Raw genomic sequence first — 10,196 nt, 5'->3', positions numbered from 1 at the left:
ACGCGCTATCTCAGAGTCGGATCCACGCGTGGTTTTGTTTTGTTTTTTTTTTCCCCTTATTTTCCTCTCTCCTGGGTGGCTCGCCATGGCCAACTCCGGGCTGCAGCTGCTGGGCTTCGTGCTGGCCTGCTGGCTGGGTGGCCCTGATCGCGGCCACCATCCTGCCTCAGTGGCGCATGTCCTCCTACGCCGGGGACAGCATCATCACGGCCGTGGCGGTCTACCAGGGGCTGTGGATGTCCTGCGCCTGGCAGAGCACGGGGCAGATCCAGTGCAAGGCCTACGATTCCATCCTCAACCTCAGCTGTGAGTCCGGGGGGGGGGGGGACCCCGCTGCAATGGGAGGGGACCCCGCTGCAATGGGAGGGGAGACACTCTCGTGACTTCTGAGCCCCCTCTCTGCCCCCCCACACCTCCCGTTCGTGGGGAGCGGTCCCCCCCCCTCCCAGCGCTTTCCTCGCTTCACCCCCCCCCCCAAGCCACAAAGTCAATATTTGCCCAACTTTAGCTGATAAACCCAGCGCGCCTTTATAAACAGTCGCTGGTTCCCCCCCCCCCCCCCACGCACACCCCTCACCCCCCTCTGCTCTCCCAGCTTTGCCCCCCCCACGCACACCCTTTCTCCCCCCCCGCAGCACTCCCCCTCCCCGAGCCGCCCGCTCCAGTTCTGGGGGCCCCCCTCTGCTCTCCCGGCTCTGGGGGGGACCCCCCTCTCCCCGCGCGCCCCCTCTGCTCTCCCGGCTCTGGGGGGACCCCCCCCTCTCCCGCGCGCCCCCTCTGCTCTCCCGGCTCTGGGCCCCCCCCACGCACACCCTTTCTCCCCCCACCCCGCAGCACTCCCCCTCCCCGAGCCGCCCGCTCCAGTTCTGGGGCCCCCCTCTGCTCTCCCGGCTCTGGGGGGACCCCCCCTCTCCCCGCGCGCCCCTCTGCTCTCCCGGCTCTGGGCCCCCCCACGCACACCCTTTCTCCCCCCCGCAGCACTCCCCCTCCCCGAGCCGCCCGCTCTAGTTCTGGGGCCCCCCCCTTCCCCGCCCCACGCGCGCCCCCCTGTGCTCTCCCGGCTCAGGGACACCCCCCCCCTTTCCTTCCCTCCCCCACACGCGCCCCCTGTGCTCTCCCGGCTGGGGGCCGCCCCCCGCACACCCTTTCTGCCCCCCCTCCCCGAGCCCCCCCCACTCCAGTTGTGGGACCCCGCCTTTCCTGCCCCCACACGCGCCCCTTCCGCTCCCCACTCCTGCCCCTGCGCTCTCCTTTAGATCTGCCTCCAGCCCCTACAATCCCCCCCCCCCCCCCCGGAGCAAACCCCCAGGTATTTCCCTGGCGGGTTGGGGGTTAAATTTACCCCAATATCCCCCCCTCAGTGAGATGTTAAAGCCCCGTTAAATTGGGGGTGGACGGAGAACCCCCCATCTAGTGGGATTGCAAAGTCTCTTTAAATTGGAGGGGGGGCGTTTATAGCTCTTTTTAAAGACCCCTCCCCCTTCCATTGATGAGGTGTGAATTAAAGGGGACCCCCCCTTCCTCCTCCCCAGCTCTCCTGGGTTTGTAGATCTCCCCCCCCCCCCCACCCCGCCCTGTACCCTTCTCTCTTCCTTTCCTTCCACTGGTTCATTCCGTCTTCTTCTTTCTCTGTCTTCCTCCCGCCCCCCCGCCCCCCCCCCCCAGAACCGGTTGGATCACCCCTGGGGCCTCGCCCTGCTGCTGAGACCCAGGACAAAGGGCGACATGAATGGCCCCCCCTCCCCCGCCCCACTCACTCACACAGGTGGACCCTGGCTGCACCTGCAGGCTGGCGGGGGCGGGGGCGGGGGGGGGCTCTTCCGCGGCTTGAATTTCCCGGGATCAAAGTCCCCCCCCCCCACAGGGAAAACAGCCCCCCCAGAGAGCGCGGGGAGGGGCTGATCTGGGGTCCAGGAGGTCTTGCGGGGGGGGGACACACTCCTCCCCTTACACATTTACCTTTCTTCCTCCCGTTCTCCCCCCCCCCCGCAACTTGAAAAGAAACAGAAACCCACCCCCCCCGACCCCTCCCCCCCAAACCAGCAACAAGGAGGTTTTTCAGACCCTCCGGAGAGCTCAGATCGTGGCTGCAGGGCGAAGAACACAAAGAGGAAGTGAGGGCCAGTGGTTGGAGGCTGGCACTGGGGCAGACTCCTGGGTTCTTTCCCGGGCTGTGGGAGGGGAGTGGGGGCTGGTGGGTCAGAGCAGCGGGGGCTGGGAGCCAGGACGCCTGGGTTCTCTCCCCTGCTCTGGGAGGGGTGTGGGGGCTGGTGGGTCAGAGCAGCGGGGGCTGGGAGACAGGACGCCTGGGTTCTTTCCCGGGCTGTGGGAGGGGAGTGGGGGCTGGTGGGTCAGAGCAGCGCGGGCTGGGAGACAGGACGCCTGGGTTCTTTCCCGGGCTGTGGGAGGGGAGTGGGGGCTGGTGGGTCAGAGCAGCGGGGGCTGGGAGACAGGACGCCTGGGTTCTCTCCCCTGCTCTGGGGTGGAGTGGGGGGCTGGTGGGTCAGAGCAGCGGGGGCTGGGAGCCAGGACTCCTGGGTTCTCTCCCCTGCTCTGGGAGTGGAGTGGGGGCTGGTGGGTCAGAGCAGGGGGGGCTGGGAGCCAGGACGCCTGGGTTCTCTCCCTGTTCTGGGAGGGGAGTGGGGGCTGGTGGGTCAGAGCAGGGGGGGCTGGGAGCCAGGATGCCTGGGTACTCTCCCCGGTTCTGGGAGGGGAGTGGGGGCTGGTGGGTCAGAGCAGCGGGGGGCTGGGAGCCCGGACTTCTGGGTTCTATCGCTCCGGGCAGGGAGTTTATAACAGTTCAGGGGAACAATCCAGCCACTTTAATCTTATCGGGCTGCGTTATTTGGGAAAATAAACTCCCTTCATCCAGCCCACGATAGGAGACCTAATCGCAACCACAGGGGTCACAGGGGCCGTGGGCCCTGCGGGGTGGCAGCCCAGGGCTCCCTACCAGGCCTGGTACGCCCTTCATCCTCAGGTACTGCTCCTCCTCCTCCTTGGGGAACCTTGCTCAATGTCTGAGTGCAGAACAGGACCCAAAAGTGGGAGCCAGGACTCCTGGGTTCTCTCCCGGGCTCTGGGAGGGGAGTGGGGGCTAGTGGGTTAGAGCAGGGGGGGCTGGGAGCCAGGACTCCTGGGTTCTCTCCCCTGCTCTGGGAGGGCAGTGGGGGCTGGTGGTTAGAGCCTGGGGGCACAGTGAGGGGGAAAGGTTATCTAATGATGTGTGAAGAGACTCTACGGGATTGCAGGGGGCAGGGCTGTGTCTTGGGGGGCAGAGGATGGTGATGTGGGGGGCTGACATGGGAACTTAGCGGCCTCAGTCAGGGCAGTAATGGCTGGAAGGTAAAACACCACACCCAGGACGCGCTATCTCAGAGTAGGAACTGGATAGGGCTTGGAGAGCCTGAGGGTGTTTATTGAAACTCAGGGTGACTCCCCTCCCAGAGCAGGGGAGAGAACCCAGGAGTCCTGGCTCCCAGCCCCCCCTCGCCCTAACCACCAGCCCCCACTCCCCTCCCGGAGCTGGGGAGAGAACCCAGGAGTCCTGGCTCCCAGCCCCCCTCGCCCTAACCGCCAGCCCCCACTCCCCTCCCGGAGTTGGGGAGAGAACCCAGGAGTCCTGGCTTCCAGCTCCCCCTTGCTCTAACCACCAGCCCCCACTCCACTCCTGGAGCTGGGGAGAGAACCCAGGAGTCCTGGCTTCCAGCCCCCCCCTCGCTCTAACCGCCAGCCCCCACTCCCCTCCTGGAGCTGGGGAGAGAACCCAGGAGTCCTGGCTCCCAGCCCCCCCTCGCTCTAACCGCCAGCCCCCACTCCCCTCCTGGAGCTGGGGAGAGAACCCAGGAGTCCTGGCTCCCAGCCCCCCCTCGCTCTAACCGCCAGCCCCCACTCCCCTCCTGGAGTCCTGGCTCCCAGCCCCCACTCCCTCCCCGGGATTTTTCTGGCTCTATGGCCGTTTCAGTGAAACTGCCTGGCTCTGGTGGTTCCCGCTGTCTCCGGCGAGTGGGGAGAGCGCTGAGGGTGGGGCTGGCCGGGGGACAGGGAATTGAGAGCCAACTGGTTGAGTCACCCTTGGGTGGGGGGCGGTGGGGGAGGGAGAAAACTCAGTGGCTGGCGGGAAGCAGGAGCTGGGGTGTTCGTCTTTAAATTTATGCAGCGCGGGGGCAAAGTCCCCTGCTCCGCCTCCCCCCGCCCCCAGGTGACAAGACACATGGCAAATGGAGGATTTCACCTTGCAGGTGCAGAACAGTTGGTGACGATCCTGTCCCGCCCCCCCCCCTGCTTTGTAACGGTGGAAACTGAGGCAGTGAGAGGGTGGGACAGAGCCAGGGAGAGAACCCAGTAGTCCTGGCTCTCCCCTCCCCCCCCCAGCTCTCACCCACCAGCCCCCACTCCCCTCCCAGAGTGGGGGAGAGAACCCAGGAGTCCTGGCTCCCAACCCCCCCCCAGCTCTCACCCACCAGCCCCCACTCCCCTCCCAGAGTGGGGGAGAGAACCCAGGAGTCCTGGCTCCCAACCCCCCCCAGCTCTCACCCACCAGCCCCCACTCCCTTCCCAGAGCCAGGGAGAGAACCCAGGAGTCCTGGCTCTCCCCTCCCCCCCAGCTCTCACCCACCAGCCCCCACTCCCCTCCCAGAGTGGGGGAGAGAACCCAGGAGTCCTGGCTCCCAACCCCCCCCCAGCTCTCACCCACCAGCCCCCACTCCCCTCCCAGAGTGGGGGAGAGAACCCAGGAGTCCTGGCTCCCAACCCCCCCCCCCAGCTCTCACCCACCAGCCCCCACTCCCCTCCCAGAGTGGGGGAGAGAACCCAGGAGTCCTGGCTCGCTGCCCCCACCCTGCTTTGATCCTAGATTTCCCTCCCCGAGGCAAATTTCAAGGAGCTGGAAGGAGATGCGCTTTACCAAGCTTGTAATTAACCCAGAGCATCTATAGCTTTAGGCTAGTACAGTGACAGATGGTTGATGAAGTACTCTAGATTTATATGGAGAGTGGGGTGTAGTGGTTAGAGCAGGGGGGCCTGGGAGCCAGGACTCCTGGGTTCTCTCCCTGGCTCTGGGAGGGGAGCGGGGGCTGGTGGTTAGAGCAGGGGGGGCTGGGAGGCAAGACTGTTAAGAGGTAGACCAGTGGTCCATCTAGCCCAGTGTCCTGTCTTCTGACAGTGGTTCAGCAGGATTAGCAATCAGCATCTACTCTCAGCGTCTGATGCTCGGAGGTTTAGGGACTCCCAGAGCACGGGGTTGCACCCCTGCTCTTCTTAGCTCGCAGCCCTTGACAGACCTGTCCCAGGAACTTCTCAAACTCTCGGTGGAAACCAGTTATACTTTTTAGCCTTCGCCACATTCCCCTAGCGAGGAGTTCCACAGATCGACGGCACCTTGTGTGAAGAAACACTTCTTTTCTTTCGGTTGAAAACTGCTGCGTATTCATTTCATTTTCCAACCCCTCGTTCTTGTGTGAGAAGGAGGAAATACCACTTCCTTATTGACTTTCTCCACCCCCGTCATGATTTTATAGACCTATGTCCTACCCGCCCCATTTCGCTGTCTCTTTCCTAAGCTGAAAAGTCCTGGTTTTATTCATCTCTCCTCGTCCGGCAGCCCTTCCAGATCCCGAATCCTTTTTTGCTGCCCTTTCCTGCATCTTTTCCAATCCCGACAGATCTTTTCTTGAGACGGGGCGGCCGTATCCAGGCCGTGGGCGTCCCATGGGTTTAGCTCGTGGCAACATGGCTTTTCCCGTCGACTCCAAGATCCCTCGCTGGAGCGGGATCGGCTACTGTCGACCCCCCCCGCCATGGTTTTGTGGGCATATTTGGGATTACGTTGGCCCACGTGCGTTGCTTTGCACAGATCGGCAGTGGATTTCCTCTGCCGTTGGGTTGCCCGGTGGCGTGAGATCCCTTTGCCCTGCTTGGGGGGGCGGAAGTAGCCGGAGTAATTTTGTCTCCGTTAACTTTGCCACCCCACGGGGCACCCCGCTGAGAAGGACGTTGGCCAGCACTCATCCCATTGCAGAGCCCCCAGGGACCCCACTGTGAAAACTGACCCTTTCTTCTATCTTTTAACCTGTTAATGATGCCTGGGTTCTCTCCCTGGCTCTGGGGGGGAGTGGGGTCTAGTGGTTAGAGCAGGGGGCCTGGGAGCCAGGACTCCTGGGTTCTCTCCCTGGCTCTGGGAGGGGCGTGAAAGCTGGTGGGTTAGAGCAGGGCGGGCTGGGAGCCAGGACTCCTGGGTTCTCTCCCTGGCTCTGGGAGGGGAGTGGGGTCTAGTCGTTAGAGCAGGGGGCCTGGGAGCCAGGACTCCTGGGTTCTCTCCCAGGCTCTGGGAGGGGAGTGTGGGCTGGTGGTTAGAGCAGGGGGCCTGGGAGCCAGGACTCCTGGGTTCTCTCCCCGGCTCTGGGAGGGGCGTGAAAGCTGGAAGCCAGGACTCCTGGGTTCTACTCAGTGTTGCCTCACGCAGTTTCTCTCTCCCCACTCCAGCTGCTCTCCAGGCCACGCGGGCGCTCATGGTGGTCTCCATTGTGTTGGGGGTCATCGGCATCGGCGTCGCCTCCATGGGCATGAAGTGCACCCGCTGCGGGGGGGACAACAAGGTGCAGAAGGCGCGCATCGCCATGACCGGGGGGCTCATCTTCGTGGTGGGAGGTGAGTCGAGGAAGGGGCCGGCGTGTGGGTAGCCACTGGGTTCCCAGGCCTGGAGTGGGTGGGAGCCCCGGTTCTAGCCCCCCCCCTGCCCCCGTGATGGGGGCTACTGGCTGAGGCCTGGGCGATTCATCTCATGCATGAAATTAGCAGGGAGCTGGCGCCCCCTGGAGGGGGACAGGCCCTGTGTCCCACTTCCACGTTCGAAATGCCACCTGGCTCCGTCTTTCTGAGCCCGTGTTTCTCTCCTCCCCAGGTCTAGCGGCGCTGATCGCCTGTTCCTGGTACGGAAACCAGATCGTGCGAGATTTCTACGACGTCAGGGTACCTGTGAACACCAAGTGAGTTGCGGGCTTCTCCCATGTGTGGCTCGAGGGGGGCGCTGTGGGGCAGGGAGCTGGGCAGTGGGCTCTGCAGGGGCGCTCTCCCTCGGCAGGCAGGGCTGGCCACAGGGGATTGTTTGCCTGGAATTACCCCCAAAATCATAAGCATCAAAGACCCCCCCCCACCCTTCCCCTGCTTCCTGGTGTGGACCCCGGTGTCTGGGAAAAGTCTCCGGGGAGGGAATATGGAATTCCTAGGTTCAGTCCCCCTGAAGTTTTCCTGGATATTTAGGGATTTTCCTCGGCCTCTGGTCCCAGACTCCTCTGTAGTTTCGTTGTGTGATTGTTAAATAGCCCCCCCCCCCACGAGGTGGCTGCATCTCTGCGCCGGACGAGGGATCCCCATATAACCAGCCGCCCTGCCCCAGAAGTGGCTGCCTCTTAAGGTTTCCTGACTGGAGGTGCATGAGGCGGGGCTAAGTGGAAAGGGGCGGGGCTGTACAGAACAGGGTGGGGCTATGGGGCAAAGGGGTGGGCCCACATCTGATCAGTCTCCCCCCCCCGCCCCCTTTTCCAGGTATGAATTTGGATCGGCGATCTTTATCGGCTGGGCTGGGTCCGCCCTGGTCTTGCTGGGAGGGGGTCTCCTCTCCTGTTCCTGCCCTGGGAAATCGGGGTACAAGAAGTCGTACCCCAGGAGCAAAGCCGTTTCTCAGCCCCCCACCAACAGGGAATACGTCTAGCGCCCTGATTTGATGCCAGCTGTTCGGCCCGTACCCCTTTCCGCTGTCGACGACCCGGAGCCTGCCAAGGGGTTAACTCCTTGCATTGTGTGTGTGTGGAGGGGTTACCCCCGACTTAGGAATATCGGGGTGCTCCCGAACTCTGCACAGATGTTTTTAAAGCCATTCGTGCCCATTGAGATTGGTTTTTACTTTCCCACATTTTTGGGGGTGCAGTGTACTTGGGGCAGGGTTAACTGAATAAGGGGGGGTGCCCCTAAATTCTGTCCAGCGTAGCTTATTTGGGGGGGGAAGGGGGTGGGGTTTTCATTTTCTAGACGGGGAGGGGTTTTTAAGACCACCGCAAAACAGGATATACCAGTAAAAAGCATTTCTTATGGGGCGTGTATATTCTGCCATACGTTGGAGACACTAGCATGGAGAGCCTTTCGTTTTAGCTGGGGATCACCCCAATATAACTGACCCGACCTGTCTCTGAAGGGGGAGATCCCCACCCCAAAATCTTACGATCTGTCATTAAAATGCCCGCCCCCCCCTTTAAGAGTCTCTCCGCATAATTGCTATGGTGGAATTGTATTTTGTTTTTTATTTTGTTTGCAAGGTGGGGGGAGGCCCTGTAGGGGAATTTAATGGCGGGGGGGGGGGCGGGGGAGAATGGCTTTATTTAAAAGCGCTCCCGCTCGTTAGGGGTTTTTAACGAATGATCTGTGCGTGGCTGGGATTCATGTGGTCTTTATCCTTTTTTGTACAGAAATTAAAACCTGTGTGTTTTGGAAAAGTGTCTGTCTGGGGTGAGATCTGTCTTTGGGGGTGCCCTCTAGGGGTGGGGTAGGTTCCCCGAAGGGGGAGACCAGTGTGTCCGCACTGCCCCCTGCAGGAAAGGTGCTGGCCGCATCTCGGCGCCAGACGGGTTCCCTGTTTAACTAGCCGCCCTTCCCCAGAGGTGGCCGCATCTCAGCACTGGGCCCGTTGCCCTTCCTTGTGCCCCCTCATCCTCTCTCTCTAGTTTAGGGGGGGTCCCTCATACTCTCCCAGAGTCCTCCCTCCCCCCGCCAAGGCTGTCTTCCTCCAGTTGCCATGTAACCCGTTTTCCCCTCCCCAGGCTGGGTTTAGGGCCAGATGACTGCTTGGGGGGGGCTGGCTTTGGGGGCGCCGGGCTGGGGAGGGGGAGCTGTTTAGATTGTCAATGAATTAATTGTCTTATGGGCCAGGGATAAATCATGCAGGCAGCGAAGTGGAGAAATGGCCGGCAAACGCAGTCAAAAATAAAGTATTTAAAAGTTTAACAAGGGGCGGGGCTCCGGGCGAGAGCGGTCCTGTTCCTGCCCCCCCGGGGTCCCCCAATCTCCCCCCATGCCAGCACCGGGTCGTGCATGTGCATTTCATGCCCATGGGAATTTCTAGGGATGGAACAAAACTGAGCCTGTCTCAAGCTGGGGGGTAGCGGGCTGAGGGGCAGCTATTTTCAGGGGTGACCCCCCCCCACAAGCTTAAAAACCACTCCCCGGTCGGTCTTCTGACGTGCAGAGCTGGGCAGCTGAGTTACTCGGTGTTTGGCTAGAGATGAAAGAACCGGTCACAGGTGGACACGGATGCCCCTTGGCAGATCTGCTTGGCCCCCCAAGAATGTGACACCCCAAAAGGAAAAGGAGGGGGGCAGGGGAGAGCCTGAAAGAGAGGATCTCCAGGGACACGGGGCGGGGGGGAATGGCAGGACCCCCAAAGAACACAATGAGTTTTTGTGGGGACCCTGTCAGGCCAGGTGCTCTGTGGGTCCCCACCTTCATGGAGATGCAGACCACCCCCAACCACACTGGGAGGCCACAGGGTGCCAGGTACCGGACAGCCCCTCCCTGCCAAAAGGACCCCCATGATGCAGACTAGACAGCCCCCCCCCGACTGAGATCAGGTCCCCACCATCACACCCGGTGGTCAACAGACACACAGTCAGACAGTGCCTTCAGGTGTCTGTAGAGACAAGGGATCCTGGCTCCCAGCCCGCCCTGCTCTAACCCACCAGACTCCCCTCCCTTCCCAGAGCTGGGGCCAGAACCCAGGAGTCCTGGCTCCCAGCCCCCCCTGCTCTAACCCACCAGACTCCCCTCCCCTCCCAGAGCTGGGGACAGAACCCAGGAGTCCTGGCTCTAAGCCCCCGCTACTCTAACCCACCAGATCCCCCCTTTGAGTTGGGATAGAGCCCAGGAGTCCTGACTCCCAGCCCCCCCCGCTGTAACCCACCAGCCCCCACTCCCCTCCCAGAGCTGGGGAGAGAACCCAGGAGTCCTGGCTCCCAGACCTGCCCTTCTCTAAACCCACCACACCCCACTTCAAGTTGGGATTGAACCCAGGAGTCCTGGCTCCCAGCCCCCACCCTGTGGGTTTAGCCCATAACTCCCAAGCACTCATCTGTGTCTCCAGCTGCCCTGCATTGCCCCTTACAGCTTCCTGCCTGTGATTGGCCCTGGGTTCAATCCGCCCTCAGGTG

The 10,196-nt window shown here is 62.2% G+C and overlaps 1 protein-coding gene across 1 annotated transcript; it reads left to right on the top strand.

Moving 5' to 3' along the window:
• Positions 1-23: 23 nt before the first annotated feature.
• Positions 24-8,489, top strand: CLDN7 (claudin 7). The gene is given in 5 exon segments (XM_073326526.1): positions 24-126; positions 128-306; positions 6,484-6,648; positions 6,902-6,986; positions 7,546-8,489. Coding segments are annotated over 5 exon segments (636 nt in total). The 5' UTR covers positions 24-85; the 3' UTR covers positions 7,712-8,489.
• The last annotated feature ends 1,707 nt before the right edge of the window (positions 8,490-10,196 follow it).

This window comes from Lepidochelys kempii, chromosome 28 (assembly GCF_965140265.1).
Source record: "Lepidochelys kempii isolate rLepKem1 chromosome 28, rLepKem1.hap2, whole genome shotgun sequence".
NCBI classification, from domain to species: domain Eukaryota; kingdom Metazoa; phylum Chordata; order Testudines; family Cheloniidae; genus Lepidochelys; species Lepidochelys kempii.
Note: the sequence above shows the minus strand (reverse complement) of the source record. Positions and strands in the feature narration are given on the sequence as shown.